At 44.0% G+C, this 23,155-nt stretch overlaps 1 protein-coding gene across 10 annotated transcripts in view; it reads right to left on the bottom strand.

Annotated features, from left to right (window-relative positions):
• The window catches only part of Bbs9 (Bardet-Biedl syndrome 9 (human)), a 412,725-nt gene that overhangs the window by 368,756 nt on the left and 20,814 nt on the right, over positions 1-23,155 (bottom strand). For 8 of the 10 annotated variants that reach the window (XM_006510416.4, XM_006510417.4, XM_006510418.4 and 5 more), the window contains 3 exons: positions 22,669-22,819; positions 15,419-15,483; positions 5,435-5,548 (listed from right to left, as the gene is read on the bottom strand). In XM_006510416.4, coding sequence (XP_006510479.1) covers positions 5,435-5,548; positions 15,419-15,483; positions 22,669-22,819 — 330 coding nt within the window. Of the gene's footprint in view, positions 1-5,434; positions 5,549-15,418; positions 15,484-19,985; positions 20,143-22,668; positions 22,820-23,155 lie in introns of those variants that run through there. The other 2 variants (XM_006510420.4, XM_011242551.2) reach the window with 2 other exon arrangements.

Here is a 23,155-nt window from a genome sequence, read left to right as displayed (position 1 = left end):
CACTCTTTCAGGCCCACACTTAAATAAATGTAACAACAATTTTTAAATTACATACTTAAGTTTGGCCAGAGCAAACTTAACTTTCTGATAGGAGACTCACTGTAGATTCAAAGGCAGCCGGGTTAGGGAGGGCTTGATATTCTAACGCCACAGGATTCTTGATGCTGAAGCCTGAGTTCATTAAAGAGAGCTTGAGCAAATTTTCAGCCGTAGAGCTGGAACAAGGATGGAGAGAGGGGCACGGTGTGCCTGGGTGCGTCAACTTGGCATCACCAAAAACACTGTTAGAAACTCAGACTCACAGGTCCAACCTCAGAATACTGAGTCTCAGAACAATCTTGTTACAATGGCCTTGTGATCCAAATGCAAGTTAAAGTTTCAGGTGCACAGCTGGGAAGAATTCACACATTACATCCTATCAGATATTAACTAATAATTTCCCTTTTAAAAAACACTTCTTTGCAACTTAAAGTTTATATTTGTTTTTAGTTGAAGGAAGAAATTTTAGAATACAATTCCCCATTCACAATTCATGTTATTTTTGTTTTGTTTTTCTTAGGCACAATTCCTGCCAGGCCCTCATCCCCCTGCCTCTACTTTCACAGTACCTGGATTACACCAGGGCCACCCCTTCAGGCTGGGCTCCCTTGTTAATCAAGCAGTCCCAAACAGACAGTAGTAGAGGCCTGCCCTCTAGTGGCAGCTCTTCCAGAGCACAGCCTGTGTCTCCTCACCTTATCTAAAGTAGTTTTACTTTTTACTTGATTCCTTTTCTCAAACACTAAGTTTTCTTCACATCTAAGTAACTTCAGATTAAAAGAATAGCTCACTCTTGAGTGATTTCAGCATCTACCAGGAGGATCCAGATACACAGCCAGTTCCAGCCAGTTCTAGCCTGTCCCAGCCCGTTCCAGCATGGTCTACAGTAGATCTGTCTCCAAAAATGAAAAATGCACAAACAAACTAAAGAGCAGCACACTCCCTATGCAACACTGCAAACTGTGGCTTTCTTTCAAATGAATAAAACTTAGGAGTTGTTGGCGTCAGGACCTCCAAATCCTGTGACATCACATAGGCAGGACCTACAGACCTGTTGCCAAGACAACGGCCACCATATTCCCAGAATCCATTTGGCTCACCTTCCAACTTTACCTGCATGACGTCATTATCCATATATATATATATATATATATATGGAACGCCTCTCTCTCTCTCTTTTCCCCTTCTCTTTCTGTCGCCACCTTCCTTGCCCATCTCTCTGCTAATAAACCTCTTACACGTGGAACTGTTTTGACCTAGTGAGCTGTGTTCTAACACATCAGGATTGACTTGTCTCCTTCCCCAGTGCTAAACTGCTTCTTTTGTGTGCCAAAAAGGAAAAACACTCTACAACCATCAGACTCCACCATTTCTACATTCTGGCAAACATTTCTGTCCAGTATTGGAGTTTGAGTGCAGGGCAGCGAGCACACCGGCCACATTCCCTAAGGCAGCATCATTTATTTCTTGAAAGGGTCTTGTTCACTTCAGGCAGCTAGCCTTTGACTCAAGAAGCTGACCTGACTCCACCACCTTCTGTTTCAAGTTGTAAAATGTTTTGTTCTCACCAAACGTAAGCGTGTCAGAATGGCCTCATATGCTTTGTTGGGCGTTTTCCATGTGAAACAATTCAAGAGCTAAGAGAAGAACAGGTAGGCCTTGTTTTCAGCTGTCCTGGTTATGCACAGGGGAAGAAATGCCTTGTCGCTCTCCTCCCGCTCAAAGCTGAGGTTCTGCAACTAAAGACAGCATACCCGGAAAAAAGCAGACATATAATAGTTTTACATGATGTCAGAGCCTTCGTGAGCAAATGAAGGCCAGAAGGAACAATGTCACTTGTGAATTTCTAGCCCACATTGGATGAAAATGTGGGTTGTTACAGAGAAGCTTCACCGTGCAACAGGGCATGGGCAGACGTAGCCTGGAGGTGCTCAGCATGGGCTCCTAGGCAGAGTCTCCCTCTGACCCTTTATTCAAAGAGACAAATAGTCCTCACCTCTGCCTAGGGAGCCCACCTCTCACAGGACAGTCACAGGACCTGCAGGAGTTGGAGATCAGGACGTCCATCAGTGTGGCAGGGGTCTGGGAAGGGGCTTTGTTTGCTCCTTTGTTTGTTTTGCTGCTGAGGAGAGCACTGGGGCCTCATAAATGCTGAACATAACTACCAGGGAGCCCCAGGCCCAGCCCGAGAGCCTGTGTGGTAGAAGAGTACGTCCTGAACCCCATCACATTACTCTGACAATCCATTAGGAAATCCATCAAAAGGGTTGCACGAAAGCAAAGAATGGTCTGGTGAAAACTAAAAGTCCAGTTCAGGCTACACAGTGCTGAGTACATAACCTGAACCACAACAATGCTATGAAAACAACTGCGTGCTGGCCTCACGGTACAACACTTGCGCTCCAGATGCATAGTAATTTTGTTTATTGTTTCTTGTTTGTTTGTTTGTTTGTTTGAACAGGGCCATACTCTCATCCAAAGCTAAGGAGGAACTCACTATCTACCCTAGACTACTCTTGAATTCATGGCAATCCTCCTGCCTCAGCTGCCTGAATACCAAGAGTAGAGGCATGAGCTACCACACCTAGCTAGATCCACAGAACTTAGCTATTTGCTTTGGTGATTTGGTGAGAACAAATTGAAAACAGTTAAATAGGCAATTTGAGGATCAGGTCCCCCAAAGATGTCAGACATTTTAAAAGAGTGATCATCAACTTGAAAGGTAGGGGGTGTGAGGAGGCTCTGTGTAGACAACATTACATCTCATGTAAACCCCAGCTCTCTCTCTCCTCTCTCCACTCAACTGTGTCCTTGAATAACCCAACCCTCCTGTCACTCAGGCAAGTGCATCTACAACCTAATCAAGTGTTTTGTTCCATTACTCAAAATAAAAATATTCTAAATTGGGGGCTGGAGAGATAGCTCAGTGGTAGTGAACATTTGTTGCTTTGGTTTGGAGTTTGTTTAGAGATTTATTTTATGTGTGTGTGTGAGTGTTTTGCATGGATGTATGTATACCCTTTTATACCTGGTGCTAGTGCAAGCCAGAAAAAAGATTTCAGATTCCATGGTACTATGGTCATGAGCCACCAGGTTGGAACTCCTGTGCAAGAGCAACAAGTGTTCCTAACCACCGAGGCATGGCTCCAATCCCACTTCTTGCTCTTAAGGAGGACTCAGGTTCAGTTCCCAGCCCATGACAGCTCACAACCATCTAGTCCTAGACAATCTGACATCCTCTGGCGTCCTCAAGCACCTATAGGGACGTGGTGCACATACACACATACACACACACATGTACATGCACACACACATGCACACACATACACACGCATCACACACACCCATACATATACATACATGCACACAGAGTGGGGAAGAGAAAGAGAGACACACACACACACAAATGAATTTTTAAAAAATTATCCCTGCCAAAAGCTAAAATATCACAAAACTCCTAATCACAGTTCTGCAGGTGATAGATGCACATACATGCAAAAACAACCAAAACGCCATGCGTTGCCACCACAAGCCAGCACCCCAGCTCCTCTTCAACCATGTTTACTGCAGTGGAAAACCATGAGCTATGTCTGGATGGACATACTGCAGGGAGCCTTTTTATTGCTTGGAAAAAGAAACATACAAAGGAGGAGGCACTAGTCTAAGTCACAAGTGCCAGCCTTCTCCTTTCCTGGGTTTTACCAAGACACTCAGGAAAGAACTGCTTCTGCCCTGAACATACTACTTCTCTGGTAATTATTTGCACAAAGTCACAACTACTCTCATGGCATTCATATGCTATTAGTATTATAAGTAATCTAGAATATACAAGGCACACAGAGGAAGTAATCTAGAATATACAAGGCACACAGAGGAAGTAATCTAGAATATACAAGGCACACAGAGGAAGTAATCTAGAATATACAAGGCACACAGAGGAATCCACATGATGGGACTCACCTGTGATTCTAGCACCTGGCAGTTTGTGCAGAAGAGGCTCACTGTGAATTCAAGGCAAGCCCTGCCCACAGGGTGAGATCAAAGTCAGCCTGGACTACAGATCTCAAAAATACAGACAGACAGACAGACAGACAGACAGACATTTAAAAAGCAGCCATGCATACAGAGGACATGATATGTGTAGGCTAGACACAACCATTACCCACTTACTCAAGGAACTTGAAAATCTGCCAACGTTACATGCAGTGAGGAGATGAGAGATTTCCTGGAATTTATCCTGAAGCCCCAAGATTCTGAGTGAGTGCATCTACTTGATAAAGGTGATGGCCTGGTAGAATCTGGGAGAGGTTTCTCTCCTCTCAGGTCACAGCTTGTTTGTGTCAGAGATCCTGACTTGAAGAGCAACGTCACGTCACATTTAACTACCTATCTGTCCCCATCCCGGGGCTTTCTTGTCTAGAAAGAATCCACGCGCACTTTCAACATGAGAGGCTGGGTAGCAGGTTTGCGGCCCACCTTCCTTTAGCAGGTACAGCTGGGACTGTCACTAAGATCCAAACTTCATGCTGGCTTTGTGATGGTGGCACTCACCTTCACTTGCAGCAGTCAGAGGCAGAGGCAGAGGCAGAGGCAGAGGCAGAGGCAGGCCATTCTCTGAGTTCAAGGCCAGCCTGGTCTTTCAGGGCAAGTTCTAGGACAGCCAAGGATACACAGACAAACCTTGTCTCAGAAAACAAACAAACAAACATTTCATGCCACAGAACGTGGCAGGCACCCAGCTCTACCACAAAAGAACTCACCTTTAATTAGCTTACTAAGACAAACTCTGTAGAAAACATATTGTCTTAATTACTTTGCTACTGCCACAACAAAACACAAGGCCAGTGACCAAGGCAACTTATAAAAGAAAGCATTTAACTTGGGGCTCATAATTTCAGAGAGTAAGTCAATGACCATCATAACAGGGAGCTTGGGGGCAGACAGGGGGACATGGCACAGGAGCTGAGAGCTTACATCTGATCCACAAGCAAACAGCAGAGCGACGGCTAACTAGGAATGGCATGGGATTTTGAAATGTCAAAGCCCACTCCAGTGCCACAGCTCTTCCAAAAAGGCCACACCTCCTAATCTTTCCCAAACAGTTCATCAACTGTGGACCAAGCATTCAGACATACAAGGCTGTGGGGCCATTCTCATTCAAAGGACCACAGATATTTAGAGAGAGTACTGAAGACCTTATAAAAATGCAAGGCATGTGATTATCAACCAATTTCATTTTTTAAAGTGTACATTTATTTTAAGTAAATATAAAATTTTTACTAAAATACTTATTTAACTCTTTAAGATTAAAACCACATAACATTCCATTGTAATATGACCAAAGGATGTAAATCTGACACTTGAAATACCATGTGTATAACTCAAAGCAAGTTACCTTTTACACCACCAAAGGGTCCATACGTCATATTGCAGGCCGTCCTCTGAAGATGGTGCTCATACATTAGTTTTATCTGATATTGGTTTCCATGTTCCACATTTCCCAATGTCCCTACGGAGAAAAAAACAAAGGGACCATTTTAAATCTGTTTATGCAGATTCATATTAATTTCTTCTCATCCTCTGTATCAGCCTCAAGTCAATTTTAGTAAAACTAAACATGACAAAACAATAAAAGATATGAACAATTAATACACTGGTCACAGAAAAAGCTAGCACAGTTAAAAAAACCATTTTTTTGAATCTCAGTTAGATTCCACCACTAGAGAAACAATAAGGCAGGGAGAACTTTGTCATGTATCTCGATTAGACACTCCTGAATGAGGCATAATTATTTAAATGACAACAAAGCCATCTAACTTCAGTTCTAAAATAGACACCATCACATTTCCCATTATAAACAATAATGGAACAACAAACAAATGACAACTTTAAAACAACACATTTTCTTGTCCACATCAAAATACCCAACACCTTCAAATACCATGTCCTATAACTAGGATTGAACCCTACCACTGAGCTACATGGCCAGACCTTATGTATGCCAACCCTACAATGCCAGTCCTAATTTAATGGAGAAATCTTCCAAACTTCCTTCAACAAGTGAACAGAACAATGTGCTCTATTTGAGACCTTGTAAGAAAAATGTCTTTCAAAACAAAGGGTTCTCTCTCCCTCTCTAAAACACAGGCTGCATATCCTATAATCGTATTCTAGTTCTTTCCAAAAGACTCTACCTATATCTACTTTCTGCTGCTAGAATTTCAAGGCCGGCAGAACTACTTGTCGCAGTCAGGCAAGTGAGGGAGCAGTAAGGGGCGATGGGAAGGGGAGGACTTAGAAAGTAATGTTCCCGTAAAGAAGTACCTCTCAGAATGCAAACACTGAAGGCGATGTTAGAGTCGGTTAAAGCAAAAGAAATAGGCCATTTGATGATTAAAACCATGGTTCCCCATCGTTAGATATATCTATAATATACCTATAATCCCAGAGCTTAGGACAGTGAGACAGGGAACTCATAAGCTACTTAAGACCTCTCTCGAAAAGAAAAAGACTGAATGAGCATATTTACAAATGAGCATCTATTGCTTTGTGGGTTTTTTGTTTTTTTGTTTTTTGTGGAGTGGGTTTCTATGTTCAAAAATATTTGCCAATGAAACCTAAAACTATAAGAATATATTTTTCCACATTTTAAAATAGAAACGTCATAATTGTTCAAATAAAATCCTAAAGTCTTTCCAAACTCCGAACAATACTGAAACCAGAGCCTCAGAGCCAGATACTATATGCCCCCAATCCTGGCTATCTACTGTCTCTTGAAAACTTGAAAGGCTCTCTAAAAGTGCAAATTTTCCCTAAAATATCCAATATCTCATAACTGTATGTCTTAGTCAGGGTTTCTGTTCCTGCACAAACATCATGACCAAGAAGCAGTTGGGGAAGAAAGGGTTTATTCAGCTTACACTTCCATACTGCTGTTCATCACCAAAGGAAGTCAGGACTGGAACTCAAGCAGGTCAGGAAGCAGGAGTTGATGCAGAGGCCATGGAAGGATGTTATTTCCTGGCTTGCCTCCTCTGGCTTGCTCAACTTGCTTTCTTATAGAACCCAAGACTACCAGCCCTGAGATGGTCCCACCCACAAGGGGTCCTCCCACCCTTGATCACTAATTGAGAAAACGCCTTACACCTGGATCTCATGGAGGCATTTCCTCAACTGAAGCTCCTTTCTCTGTGATAACTCCAGCTGTGTCAAGTTGACACAAAACTAGCCAATACACTGCGGGTTTCCATAAAATTAAAATAAGTTATACACGTTCTTCCTTGAAGAGAGAACAATCGAGCACAGTCAGAATCAGATCAAAACCAAAGACAGACATTGTCAGACTTCTCGGCTCATGATCTTCACAGCTCCCGAGGGCTTCCCACAGTATACATCAGCCCACACAGATTATAAGCTCAGTCAGGTTCCAGTCCAAGGCTCCCGACTTCCTTGGTGATGGCCCCATGGTACTGGCATCTCTAAAATGCTGGAGTCTCTGCAACTGGACTGCACCTTCACCAATAACCTTTCCGGGGACCCTGACTCTACCACATGGTCCCAAATCTCAACTTCTCTCCATGACCCCCTCAACCCTGGGCTTTAACATTTATTGATGGCCTTTCCCGGCTTCTCTTCAGGGACTCCAGCTATGCAACCAGGTGCCAGTGCTCTCCATGACCCCATAATGCTTCCAAAACTAAGTTCAGCCACCAACATGTGATAGCCTTGGCCCTCTCTAGACTGCAGCTTGTGTGCTGAGGCCAAAGAAACATTTCCTCAGAAAATTCATTTCAATGATGTTCAAGTCTCTTCTAAATCACAGCTGAGTCTTCATCCACAGCTGAGAAGCTCCAATTGTCCCAAAAAAGCAGAGGTTTAACTTTTGTAGCTCTTAATTAAAAATATCAATGACCCTCATACAGTCCTTAAAGGCTCTCTCAAAGTTCCCTCTGAGACTGTACAAGCCAGGCCTCCATTGTCTGCATCACTCTGAAAATTCTTCTCTTCCAAACTCCCACAGATCTGAGCATTCAACAACTTCTCTAGATAAAAGTCCTAAAGTCTTCCCACAACTGTCTTAAGTCTCAGTTCATCTGCTGTAAACAAACACCATGACAGGAGCAACTCTTATAAAGGAACACCTGAGGCTTACAGTTTCAGATGTTTGTCCATCATCATGATGGCAGAAAGCATGGTAGCCAGTAAGGCAGGCAGGCATGGTGCTGAAGTAGTTGAGAGCTACATCCTGATGTACAGACTATAGGCAGAGAGAGAGAGAGAGAGAGAGAGAGAGAGAGAGAGAGAGAGAGAGAGAAGCTGAGCCTAGCATGGGCTTTTGAAACCTCAAAGTTTCACTCACAGTGACACACTTCCTCCAGCAAGGCCACACCGCCCAATCCTTCTCAAATTGTGCCCCTCCCTGAAGACTAAACATTCAAATAGATGAGCCTCTGAGAGCCATTCTTATTCAAACCACCACAACAATTCTTCCCAAAACATAAGCAGGTCTGCCACAGCAATACCCCATGACCTGGTTCCAATTTCTAGGTTTTCACTTCTATGACTAAACACTAAGATCATCAACAACCTGGGGAGGAAATGGCTTATTTCAGCTTACAACTTTCTAGTCATACTACATTGCTAAGAAGCACAAACTTAAGGCCAGAACTTGAAAGCAGTGGCTAATGCAGACACCATGGAGGAGTTCTGATTACTGGCTTGCTCTCCACTGTTTACTCAGCCTGCTTCCTTAAAGCACCCAGGCTATTCAACTGGGCCAGAGAGAGCCCAAGATAATTTTATCTCTACAATAAAAATGATAAAAATATTAAGTTATTACATATTGTTAAATATATCAATACAATATACTCATATATTATATATTAATAATAAAATTTAATAAAATTATAATATAATATAAGTTATATAATATAAGTTTATAGGCTTTCTGTTGTTTCTGTTGTTGAATTCTAGCTTTAACCCATGGTGGTCTGATAAGGAGTTATTTCAATTTTCTTTTATCTGTTGAGGCTTGGTTTTTGATCAGCTATATAGTCAGTTTTGGAGAAAGTTCTGTGAGGTGCTCAGAAAAAGCTATATTCTTTCGTGTTTGGGTGAAATGTCCTATAGATATCTGTTAGGTTCATTTGATTCATAACTTCTGTTAATTTCATTATTTCTTTGTTTAGTTTCTTTTTCAAAGATCTGTCCATTGGTGAGAGTGAGGTGTTGAAGTCTCCTACTATTAACATTTGAGGTTATGTGTGTGATTTAATCTATAATAATGTTTGTTTTACAAATGTGGGTGTCCTTGCATTTGGGGCATAAATGTTCAGAATCTCTCCTGTTTCTGAGTTCTGCCCAAGTCCCAACTCGTTCCTCACTCAATCATGTGCTGCAGAAGTGAATGCATCTAGAGTATTTCAACAGAGGGAAGAAGCAGCAACAGGATGGCAGTCTAGAGCAGAGCCACTGCTACTCAGCCCCATGCCCTAGAAAGGTTACCTTTCACATGCCAATTCAAGAAAATATGGGTGTAGAAGCCATCTGGGGCAGTAAATAGTAAAAGTATTGAGGCGCCAAGAAAATCAGACACATGGGGGTGGAGGTGGGGTTGTAAATAGCTAAGTAAGTCACTACACGGACCTAGGGAGAGTTCCAGCTCTCAGAGAAGTTTCCAGAGGCAACACAAGCTCCACAAGCCATTCTGCACTCACACCCAGGGCCCCCCACTGATTGTGGAGAGTGCTCATGCACACCTTCCAGTCTGCAAGAAACAAGCATCTACATAGCCGATGACGTAACCATGCTTTAAGGTCAAACATATTGGATGTTCCTACGTATTCAATACGCATGCTGTAGGTTTTTCCTTGGGTAATACGTCTTTGGCCAATAATACATAACACCTCCCCTAAAGAACCTTCATTATAGAGGGAATACTTGGGTTTTTTTCTTTCTCTACACTTTTCACATCTTCAATCTGGCACTGGAAAGTGGGAGCGCTGGTATGCAAATGAGACCCTTCTGACTCCAATTCCAACGTGATGTCTTCAGCTCCAAGCTACAGCTCCTGACTGTAACTGTGGTGGCACTTGGCCTTACTCTGCCTGCTACTGTGTCCAACTCTGCTTCCCATAGTACCGCCCACCCCAAAGAAATAACCTACTGGCAATGAACTGGGGGTTAGGCTGTGTTGACTTCATATTAAAGTTGGCCTGAGGATAGCTCCTTGAGTTCATATGAAACAAAGAACAATCTAACAGTATATCAACAAACTCCAACTTAGGAGTAGCCTCTGCCAATCATAACAGCCAAAAATGGCCCAAAGGTGGGACAAACTTAAGAATTCATATTAGGAAACATAAGACAAAGGGTAAATAATTAAACAAAGTAGACCCAAACTTGGAGCAGGAGAAAGAAACTGGCCAGGCAGTTAGAGGAGAGACTTCCAAGGCCAGCAACTCTACTTCTTGTCCTTCACCATCAGTCAGTCCCATCTCAAGTAGAAGCTGGAAACAGCCTTGGTTCTCTCCCAAAATGTGTCCTAGTCAGAGGCCAGAAGCAGCAACAGCACTGAGGGTACTTGTTTCGGGAAATATCTAGAGCTAGCCCCTGCCACTGGTGATCTCACTGGCGCGGTCTCTCAGCCCACCAACTCGACAGCCCTGCTAGGCCCCATGGCTCCCACCAGGCCATCTCTTGGATGGAGCCCCGAATTCCTCTCACTTTCACGCAATGCCCCACACCCCTGGTTAGCCATCTCAACACCTAATTACCTGGCAGAATCAAGACTCTTAATGCTTAATTAGCCACTCAGATTTATGTATCAATAATAACACAATTTACAAGAAGTCAATATAATAATTTCAGAGCCAAATGATAATGATAAAGCTTTAACACAATTATTCTAACCTTTTGATAACACCACATCAGCCTCCATTCTGGTTCTCCCTCTCCTCCTCAGACCGCTCTCTCTATCTCCTCCTGAGACCTCTCTCTCTCTCTCTCCTCCACCCTTGCTCTGCCTCCCTTCTCCTGTCCAATCACAAGCCTCCCACTGCCCTAATGTGAAAATCCTACAACAGGAACTGGTTCATGTTCTCTCTGGTTTCTTGATTTCATCTTTTTCTCCTCTTAGATAGCAACCTAAATGAACCCAGGTACCTATGTGAGACATCCAAAGCCACAGTCCAAGACACCAGGATGGAGACACATGACCACCTCATGGGTGGGACACTGGGCTGACCTGCTCATCCTCCCAAGCCAGTAAGGACTTCCTAACCCTTCTAGCCTCGGGGTATGGATGAGGCCTGCTTGCTTTCTCTTATAGCACAGCTCCCTTCTAAAACTCACACCCACGTCTGAAATTCATCCTTCAAGTCCTAAAGCGGTGGCTGTTGACAGACCAGGAACCTAGACCCTCTGAGCCCCAACACACATGCCATTTACACTCAGCTGAGGCGGGAAAACCTCCATCACTCAAGGGTACACTACCACATCCACCTTCCCCCATTTCCTCCTCCCAAATATCAAAATGTCACTAGAACTTGGGTTGAATCAGAATTCCAAATACATTGATAAACTTCCAAAATTAAGGCAACACCACCCAAAACTCAGTGTAGCTGGGAACAGTGGGTATACCTTAAATCCCAGCACTGAGGAGGCTGAAGCAAGAGGATCTCTGAGTTCAAGGCTAGCCTGGTCCAAATAGTGAGCTTCCGGCCAGTCAGAGCTACTACTGATAGTCCATCTCAATAAATAGATAGATATTTTTAAAATAAAAATAAATTTTATAAAAATGGTACAATTGCAGAGAATAAGACAACTTACTTTCCTTTGATAACTCTTTTGGAATGAAGGCAACAGTTAAGAATCTAAATTTTCTGAGCATTTTTTTTCTTTTAGAAAAGTATCAGTGACATAAATATTAAAATTGTTTGTATTACCAAAAATAAATCATATGAGATATATAGAATGAATACACTAGTTATATATGATTCTAGTCTACATAAGACAATCTCTATTTTAAAATATCTCCAAAAATTCTCCAATAATATCAAAGGTAAAAGAAACAAATTATAGATCTTCTAATAAGTTTTCAGTGCAATTTTAGATAAGCAATCTAAATGTTTAAGTAACCCAGAGCCAACACATAGTAAGTATATATTTCCTAATTAGGTCACATAAGCACAGGCAAAAATAATGGAGAACATCTTTTTCCCACTCCAACGGCCATCATCAAAATTCTATCAATAAGTCAGATTCCTGTAAACACTTACTGTAACATACATAATTTTTGAAAAGAATATTTAAAATAATGTAATCACTATAAATTCAAGCATCTGAGGCTAGAAAGGGGGCTCAGTGGTTACAGGCACAGCATTTGCTGCTCCTACAGAGGACCCACATCGTGTGGCTCAGAGCCACGTGTGACTCCAGCACTAGGGGAATCTGATGCCCTCCCTTTGAATTCCAAGGGCACTACGCATACACATGCACACACACTCAAACACAGACACACACATACATACACTTTTTAAAGATGTATTTTTAACTAAGTTCCAACATCTCAGCTCAGAAACTAAAGCCCATCAGGAAATAATATAAGTCAGATGTGGTAGTGCACACCTGTAACCCAGGAAGCTGAGGCAGAAGAATCCCAAGTTTGAGCGCGCGCGCGCACACACACACACACACACACACACACACACACACACACCCTTGGCTACATTATTCAGAGGAAGGAAAGTGGGGAAAAAGAATAGAAAGAATAGAGGAACCTTTAGTTCATCAAGACATTGATGTTACACATACGCTTAAAGGCACAGTATCCAACATTAGAAAGTCCACCCAGCAACCTCTGACTGTGTAGGCCTACTTGTTACTTCAAAGACTGAACTGACATTAAGTCTGCTTTCAGAAGCATGGCGACTACAAAAGAACTTCATGAAAGCATAGCAAGGTTCTGGGTTCAACCCGAAATACCACACAAATAAGAAAGGGCGGAAAGGAAAGCGCTCGGAGACAGGGAGTGGGAAAGGGCGGAAAGGAAAGAGCTCACAGACAGGAAGTGGGCAAAGAAGGTCAGAGGCAGCCGACATTGTCATCTGCCAACACCCACCACTCTCTTCAGCTACAAGTGCCTGTGCTTCCCCTGCGCTGGGAGCCAGCTCACAGCTCCTCCTGGAACCTTAAGGAATGTAACCAAAAGAACAAAAACATTATCTCCCCTAAACCATCAGCCTGTCAATACTACAAAAGGCCACAGAAATGAGGCAGGGGAGTCGGGTGGGCATAAGGAAATGTGGTTTGGACAATTCCTGGTCTCCAGGGAATATAAAGCTTTTAAATGAATGCATAGGATTAAAAAGCAACAACCCTACCATTCCCTTAGCAAATCTCTCTTATTTCAACATGAACTCAAAGAAGCACACTGGTTTTCCCCTAACAAACAGTGACCAAGCAAATTTCTTTACTGAGTTCTTGCATAAACATGGTATCCCTGGTCTGTGCCCTACACCCCAGTGCTATTTTATCAGCTCCTGTCTTGCTAGCCATAATTAAAATGGGCCAAGGAATGCTCAGAGTCTAATCTATCTCCTTGCTTTTTGACTCCCCACAGGCCAGAAGGAACAAATTATCTCAGGTCAGGGAATAACCAACTGGGGACAAGTTCTCTTCCGTAGCCTGTGAAACCCAGATAGGAAAGTATCACGTGCAGCTATTACAAAGTCCAGAAGAGCAGAGCACATGCTTGTGGCCCCAGCACTAAGAAACTGGAGGCTCACCATGTTCTGGAACATAGGGTGAGTTAAAAGTCAGCTTGAGCAGAAGTAAGATCCTCTCCCACAACCAGGCAAAATGCAGAGAGTGACACTCAGCCCTAAATAGACATCTGTATCATATCCCTGCCCTAGGCTCAGGAAACACCACCAACAAGGGAGCAGATACACTCTAAGAGCCAAAAGTTGTATGAAAGATGCTATGAAATGCTGTGCTCTGGACATGACTGGGCCATTGCACACACAAACTCCGCACCTGCAGTTGTCAGCACAAGACTTACATAAAATCAAGCCAGTTAAAACTTCAACACGGAGAGAGGGGTCCCATGAGACCCCCACCTGTGCCTACATGTATGTCTTTGCATTTCATGGATGCCCAAAAGCATCAGATTCCCTGAGACTGGAGCTGCAGGTCATCATGAGCCATGATGTGGGTTCTGGGAAGCAAACCTGGGTCCTCTGGAAGAAAAGTAGTGTTTGTACCCTTTAGCCATCTCTGTAGCCCCTAGAATAATTTTTTTAAGATCCTGTCTCCAAAAAAGAAAAAACCCCAGAATTAATAGAGCAACCTATGTCGTGTCATTATTATTATTATTATTATTATTACTATTATTGCATACTAAGTACATGCCCTTTCACTAGAAATAGCAACTGTTTTTCTAGAGAAAAACAGGCCTCTGACTCTCAAGGCCCTGCCTCAGCGTCAGCATGCTGGGATTGTAGGCAAGCACCTCATGGCCACCCAGGAACACATTTCACCATGACACCAGTGTGCATTCACTTCGTCAGACCTCTGATAAAGACAGGTGACTGTGGTGACAGAGGGGAGCAACAACGACAGCCCTGCCACAGGACGAGGTGACACAGAGGAGGACTGGCCAGAGAGGCCCACATGGCCTAACAGTGAGTTCTGAGCCAGCCTGCACTGCTACTAAAACCCTTTCCCAAAAATCAATCCATCAATCAATAAAGATGAGCGACTGTCGCCTGCTTCAATGCCACCCATCAATTTCTAGTTGTTTTCTACCATCTACCATGCCCCTAGGTACCAAGGCTGCCTTTAAAAGTTAACAGACATTTGCCCCTGAAATATCCTGAATTTTAATAAGGGCCAAAATGCTAAAAAGCCAAGACACACTAAACTCGTACCCACAGGACCAAATCATGGAACAAAACCAATTTTGCCTCAAACTCAAGGGTCTTGAGGTCTGACTGAGTGAGGACAAGAAGCCAGGAACTAAAAGAGAAACACCTGAGGCTGACCAATGAACAGACATTTCACACCTGTGACTCAACAGCTAATCACCTGTCGCCATGGCTGAGCATCTCTTAAGCTTCAGGGGTCCTAGGGAACCAGAGCCTCCTGCAGTTAGTCACAGGCAATTCTGGACACAATTCCTGACAATGGCGAGATTATAGGAAACCCTCTGATAAAAACAGGAATACATAAGAATAGTGGACCAGGAAATGTACAGACAAGAATAATGGCTGGCAGGGAGGCTAACAGAGACTAGGAAGCCCTCGCACAAACACCATCTACTCTTCCACCAAGCACCCAGCTTGTGACATACCTCCCACAGAGAAGAGCAACCTCTTACCTGAGACGGAGTAGACACAGAGCTTCCGGGAGTGCAGCACGGCCAGATGAAGCATCTCGGTGCCCCTGTGGAAGGGACAGTATCAGAAGCCTTTAAGTGTTATTTCAGATAGAATCTCAAAGTTACAAATTATCTTCAAGAAGGTCTCATAACTGCAGCTACTAAGAGTTAATAGAACACTTCATAGACATAGGTCTAAGCTGAGAAATAACCACACCAGTGGGTACCTGCCACTGACTCAAGCTGCGCAAGGCTCAGTTGGGGCAGCCAGCGTCTCGTCAGAGCCAGCCAGGTCTACAGAGGGAGCTAAATGAGAGAGGATGAAGGGGGCAGCCAGGCATGGTGGGCACAACATTAATTACAGCCCTGAGGGCAGAGGCAGGCAGATCCTGTGAGTTCCAGGCCAAGCCAGTCTACATACTGTTGATACATAGCAAGACCTGTCTCAAAAAAAAAGTAAGAAGAGCAGGGATGGGGGGGAGGGGGAGCTGACGGAAGAGGAGACGAAACTCAGGGCCCTAAAGAACCAGGTCTGAGCCTCTGTGAGCCCACTGCACAGCAAGTTCCAAGCTCTGCCTCTGACTAACTCACTCACCTATGACTTTCCACAAGTCACCTAATCCCCCCAAGCCTATTTCTCCCTCTGGAAGATAAGAGGCTTCAATTAAATTGAATACAAGCTGGGGGAAGCACCTGGTAGCACAACTAAGCTCATGCTGTCAGTATCAACAACACAGGTGTCTTCCAGACCCCAGTTCTCTTTAGAAGTGTTGAAAACTCTCAGCTTTCACTGAGTGGAAATAAAATACCAGTCTGCAGTGCCCCTCCTACCACATGCAGAGGTTACCAGAGGCAGAGGCAGGACACAGAACAGAAACCCTTCATTCACAGTCTTCAAGGGATCACAATGGGTGCTAGTGAGGAAGGCTTTGATTGACTGAGGACTGCAGCTAGACTTGGGAGGTAACTGTTGTCTGGTTCTGGGCTTCTAGCCAGATCTACACAAGCTTTCAAGAAAAGCCAGAAAACAAATATTTTATGTGAAACATCCTGGTTCTTTTCAATTAATAGCTCTTTTAAATTTAAAACACTGCAGGCCGCATGCAATTGTGGGCGTCTCTGTTGCAGACTCAATGGGAAGTACAAGGAGCATGATTAAAGTCTGAAGGCGACTCTGCTGATGCACCTTCCTTCTGCACACGTGGCCCCCTCCTTACAGAGTAAGAACTGCACGAGGTCACGCGTGCACAGCACTGAGCATCCTCTGCTCTCCTGCCACAAAAGTGTGACCTACGCCACTCAGTGTGACCTACCACAGACTCAATAGTGCTTTCAGAACTCTGTGGACCTGGGTGCTCGGTGCAATACTTCCTCCTTGTTCCAAAAGAGAACAAGACGGCATGAAAAGAAAGCACCGCCCAGAGTGAGACACAACGGGTCTGAGCCTTGGCTGCATGAGCCCACATCTAACACATCTTTATCTAAAGTGCAGATCATTACATGCTACAGGAAAGGTCATTGAGACAGAGGCTGGAAAAGAGGCTGAGAGCCTGTAACTCCAGTTCTGATGCCCTTTCTGATGTAACTCTGCATACATGTTACACATATGTACACTCAGGCACACACACATAAACATAATAAATGAATAAATAAATCTCTATAAATAATAATAATAACTGGCAAGAGTGGAGAGCAGTCATTCGTGTTCACCTGCCTTCCTCCCCACCAAGTGATCACAGAAGTGAGAGCAGAACACAGGTCCACCATACCGACCAGGGCTGGTCACAGCCCATGCCACAGAATGGGCAAACATTAAATCATCTCTGCGATTGCCTAGAGAAGCAGCAACGGAACAGAGAGCATCATGGTAACAACTGCACTGAGGGCAGGAATTCTAGGGACAAAAAGGACGGTGTCTCCTTAAAAGAATAAGTATTCCTCCTAGTGCTCCAGCATGGCTCAAGGTGGATCTGCCTTTTGATGAGTGGTCACCTAGCCAGGTGACTAGTGGCCCAATTGGAGACAACTGCATGTTTAAAGCCAGAAGTAGATTTCACTGTTTACTGTAACATACTGTGCTCTGAAGAATAGCCCTAAACTCATGTAGGAGACAGGATGAAATTGTAATAGATGTGAACCATTTCTACCATCAAAGTCCAAAGATCTGGTTTCAAAGCTGTTCACCTGAAGGGATTAATGTCAGGATAGGAGTGTCAGTTCCGCCCTGAGTTAAGCCTTCCAAGCAGGAGTGCTCACATGAGCAAAGAAACCAAGGCTTCCTTCTGACGAGATTTCCTGCTTAAGGCCAAGAACAGGAATGGAGGCCCCATCCCTGAACTACCTTTCTAACCTCTGTCTCTTGTCCTCATCATGTCCCCTATGGGAAGATAACTAACTCTACATGTCATGTGGAGAACCAGGAACAAGCATTAGTTAACATAAGAGAACAATAAACACATTCTAGGAGCCCACCATAAGTCCCTGGTAGACTTTGGCTCACACACTTTAAAATGTCCTTGGTTTTGGCTGCTCCTGGTCCTCTATCTGGGACTTAGAATGTTAAGGTATTGCATTAACTCATGGTTTTAAAAATGGCAAGTTGGGTGTATCTCAATAATATAACATTTGCCTAGCATACACAAAACCTCGAGTTATAATTCACAGCACTACAGTGCAAACAGAAGACATGATAAGAGAGAGAGGGAGGGAGAAGAGATGGGAGGGAGAGGAGAATAAGGGAGGAGAGAGGTGCCAAGGACCAGCTTCAGTTTGGGGAGGGGTTCTCAGAGAAGAGATGTTGAGGGAGTCAAACAAATGAGTCAAAGTCAAATCATGGGTCCAAGCTGTCATACTGTCCCTTACATGGCCAAGCTGAACTCAGCAGAGGAGAGGGAAGAGAACAGAAATTGCAAATGTAAAGTTAGCTAGGCATACTGAGACACATATTTAATCCCAGCACTCAAGAAGAACAGGTAGGTGAATTTCTGAGTTCAAAGCCAGCCTGATCTACATAGTGAATTCCAGGCCAGCCAGGGCTACATAGTGAGATCCTGTCTCAAAAATAGAATAAAATAAAATAAAGTTATTGACCACTGGTAAAATAATAGTACAGAGCTTATGTGGGAGGGGGTAACCAAATACCTTCAGACTGGATTGACAGTCTGATCGGCAGGAAGGAATTCATGCCAGGCACCATAAACCTGGCCAGAATCCTATGGATGGAGGCCACAGGACCTGGAGAACCTATGATTGTGGTGCTAACCCTCAGTCAGAGGAGCTTCCTTCTGGAGTGGTTCCTAGGAGAAGTCATGTTCCTCTGAGGTGTGGCCACTAGCATCCTGCCGGTGCGACAGTACACGGCCCCGTCCCACACGCCCACCAGCAGCTCTGATCAGCCTCAGAATTGGTTGGGTTATCGAAAGAAATAGAGAAGAATGACTTGAAGCTGGGGGTATCCAGAGGGAGTGGGAGGGGTGCGTGAGGGTGAATGTGAACTAAGTATACAGTATGCGTAAATAAAATTCTCAACTAGCACACACTAAATGTCATATTGAAAATTATTTTAAACTATAAAGTTAATTACACACACCTCTGTTAGCATACAGCTGTAAATCTGGCCACTGGGAGGCTGAGGCAAGAGCACCAGCTCTAGCTGAATCCAGAGGGGTATACACAATGAGACTCTATCTCAATTTCACTGGTATAGTAAATAAAAATAAAATGGAAAGGTAAAAATGCACCTGAGATGCAAGAACCCTTTGTGTGTCCTACTTTGTAAACCTAGCATGTCCAGGTTCACAATGACCACCTGTCCACAATGTGCACAATGGCCACCTGTCCACAATGTGCACAATGACCACCTGGCCACAATGTGCACAATGACCACCTGGCCACAATGTGCACAATGACCACCTGGCCACAATGTGCACAATGACCACCTGGCCACAATGTGCACAATGACCACCTGGCCACAATGTGCACAATGACCACCTGTCCACAATGTGCACAATGACCACCTGTCCACAATGTGCACAATGGCCACCTGTCCACAATGTGCACAATGGCCACCTGGCCACAATGTGCACAATGACCACCTGGCCACAATGTGCACAATGACCACCTGGTCACAATGTGCACAATGGCCACCTGTCCACAATGTGCACAATGACCACCTGGCCACAATGTGCACAATGGCCACCTGTCCACAATGTGCACAGTGACCACCTGTCCACAATGTGCACAATGACCACCTGTCCACAATGTGCACAATGGCCACATAACCACCACCTGCATTTAGATGGAATCAAAATTTATCAGCCACCTAAATGACAGCATCTCCCTGATTCAGCCTATCACCATCCATAAAAGGCTTGTTTTGTTGACATGTTGCTGTTGTGGTTGTTGTTGGGTTTGTCTATTTGTTTGGTTTTGGCAGGGGCAGGGAGCTCAGCTGAAACAGAGAACCAGGCTGGCCTTAGACAGGCTATGTACTGAGGATGACCTTGAAATCCTGATTCTCCTGCTTCCACCTCCCAGATGTCTGGTTTATAGGCATGTATAATCATACCTTGCAAGCCATAAAAGTCTTACTCCAGGTACTGGCCTAATGCATCCATGATACACGTCTCCAACAAATGAAGCATGACACTAGAAGAGAGTTCATACTTGTGCTGCCTGGTTTAAGTCAACTTGACACAAGCTGGAGTCATCAGAGAGGAGAGAGGCTCGATTGAGAAAATGTCTTCATAAGATTGGACTGCAGGCAAGGCTGTAAGGAATTTTCTTAATTAGCGAGTGACTGGTGATGGTCCAGCCCACCATGGATAGAGCCCATCCCTGAGCTGGTAGTACTGGGTTCTATTTTTAAAAAGAGCAAATCCATGGGGAGCAAGCCAGTAAGCAGCGCCCCTCCATGGCTTCTGCATCAGCTCCTGCCTCCAGGTTCCTAACCTGTTTGAGTTCATGTCCGGACTTTCTTCAGTGTTAAACCGTGTGATATAAACATAAAAATCTCTTTCCTCCCCAACTTACTTTTGGTCATTGTACTGGCTGGTTTTGTGTCAACTTGACACAGGCTGGAGTTATCACAGAGAAAGGAGCTTCAGGTGAGGAAATGCCTCCATAAGATCCAGCTGTAAGGCATTTTCTCAATTAGTGACAAGAGAGGGAGAGCCCCTGGTAGGTGGTACCATCCCTGGGCTGGTGGTCTTGGGTTCTATAAGAGAGCAGGCTGAGCAAGCCAGGGGAGGCAAGTCAGTAAAGAACATCCCTCCATGGCTTCTGCATCAGCTCCTGCTTCCTGACCTGCTTGAGTTCCAGTTCTGACTTCCTTGGTAATGAACAGCAGTATGGAAGTATAAGCTGAATAAACCCTTTCCTCCCCATCTTGCTTCTTGGTCATGTTTGTGCAGGAATAGAAACCCTGACTAAGACAGTCATGGTGTTTCATCACAGCACTGAAAACCCTGGCTAGGACAATACTTAAAAGGGTTGCTTGGCTTTCAAGTAGATATCAGAATTCTTAATAAATGCCACCTGCTGCAATGAACAAGGGGACTTAACAATGATGCAGACTAGTCAGATTAGGAGGGCAAAGGTGTTCACAAACAAGAGACAAGTGCACTCTACCTGTAGATAACTTCCACAGTACTTTTTTACTTTATATTTATCCCGGGTGGTGGGATCACAGGCACAACCAGACTCACTCTTTTTTTTTTAATGTGGTGGGTATTCTGCCTCCATATATATCTATACCCCACATATCTCCTCCATATACATCTATACACCACATATCTCCTCCATATACATCTATACACCACATGTCTGCAGTGCCCACAGAAGCCGGAAGAGAGAGGTGGATCCCCTGAGCCTGAGGTGTAGACACGTCTGTGAGCTGTGATGTGGGTGCTGAGACTCAAACCTGGATCCCTGGACAAGCAGCCAGAGCTCTTAACCCCTCACCCAGCTCTCCAGCCCGTGGATTTATTTAAATTAAAACATAATTACATCATTTTGCCCTCTCTTTTCCTCATTCTGACCCCTCCTGTGTTCTCCCCTACTGCCTTCTCAAGTAATAGAAACTCCTTTTCTTTGATATTGTGGCATGGGTGGGGGGAGGGAGATACACAAACTGTTTAGTCATTTAGGACAGTAGTCCTTGGAGTGCCTGATTCTCCTCCTCTGGGCCTTCACTGCCTGCTTATAGTTCTTTGAATAGAGGAGGAACTTTCTCCCCTCCACATTAGCATATAGGTCAATATATATAACCCAGACAGACAGATGGACAGACAGACTAAGAAAGAGGGAGAGAGGCAGAGAGGAAGGGAGGAAAGAAAAGAAAAAGGAGAAGATTAAAGAAAGGAAAGGGAAGGGGGGGAGAGAGGAATGGAGGGGAAGGAAGGGAAGAGAAGGAAAGGATAGGGAAGCGAAGGGAGACAGAAAGCCAGAAATAGCCAGAAATAGCCAGCCAGAATACAAGAAAGTTCTTGAAGAAAGAGAGGGGGGAAGGGAAAGACAGGGTGGAGAGATACAGAGATAAGGAAGAAAAAAAAAGAAGACAAAAAGGAGGAAGAGGAAGGGGAAGAAGAAAAAAGGAAGAAGAAAGAACTTTGAAACAGATTTCCTTTAGGACAGGACCTTTCTATTTGAACCTTTGTGTACTTATTAAACAGATATTTACCTGACTCCGGCCAATTGTTCTTTAATAAATATCTGCCTTTTCTTTATTTGGCTTTGTTTATAAGCTTATCTCTTTGTCCCGTTGCTATAAAAGTGTTCTCAGGATTGAAGTGAGCTTGCTGAACAATCATAAGGCCCTCTCTTCAGACCCCAGCACCCTTACAACACCCGAGGCATCACTCACACTCCTGTAACCCCAGCTCCAGTGAGGACGGAAACTGGAAGGCACTGGGGCTTTCTGGATACCCTAGACAAGAAATTGCAAGCCCCAGGTAAAGGTTCACTCTCTCAAAGGAAAAGGAGGCAGAGAGTGTGCACCTGCACATACACACCTGTGCATGCATGCACACACTCACACAGACACAAACACACAAAGAAATAAAGCCCTAAGTTAGCGCATCTTAAATGTACATGTTTCTACATAAAGTGTTTAGAGCATAAAGTTTGCCTGCATCACATATATTTATAACATACATAGTTCATGGAATGTTTTTGAAATCCATGAAAGTGTCATTATAAGGGACATTGAATCCCCAAGAGGGAAACTCCCGCAGTCAGTGGGCTCTACTCACGAGACAAACTTCCCGACTTCCACTTGCAGCACTGGGTCCCGCAGATGCACTTCTAGAAGTAAATCTTCAGCCTGAGGCCCACCTCCAGCTTTTACAGAATGGGGACTAAAGATTCTCAGGTAGCCCATGAAGCTGCCCACAATGATTTTATCTGTAAACAGATTTTGAAAACACAGTAAGAAACAGACATTGGCAAATATTGAGAATCAACTTTCTGAAGACGAAAGGAGTCAGGATATTCAAAGATGCTAACCTTGCTTCGAACACCAAAGTCACTTTTTCAACAGATAACGGGATTAAGGTAATTCTACTTGAATCACACGTATTCTCTCAGAGAACAGTTCTGTACCACTAAAAGTCAAGGAAACTAGTAAATTAGAGCATGCTTTTCTTAAGCATCAACTGGTATCCATCTCAAAAGACTGGCAAACATTGCAAACCAGCTTCATCATGGAACGTTAATTCTATATTTGATTATGGCTGCTGA

Source organism: Mus musculus, chromosome 9 (assembly GCF_000001635.26).
Source record: "Mus musculus strain C57BL/6J chromosome 9, GRCm38.p6 C57BL/6J".
NCBI classification, from domain to species: Eukaryota; Metazoa; Chordata; class Mammalia; order Rodentia; family Muridae; genus Mus; species Mus musculus.
The sequence above is the reverse complement of the archived record's forward strand: the minus strand, read 5'-3'. Positions and strand labels throughout refer to the sequence as shown.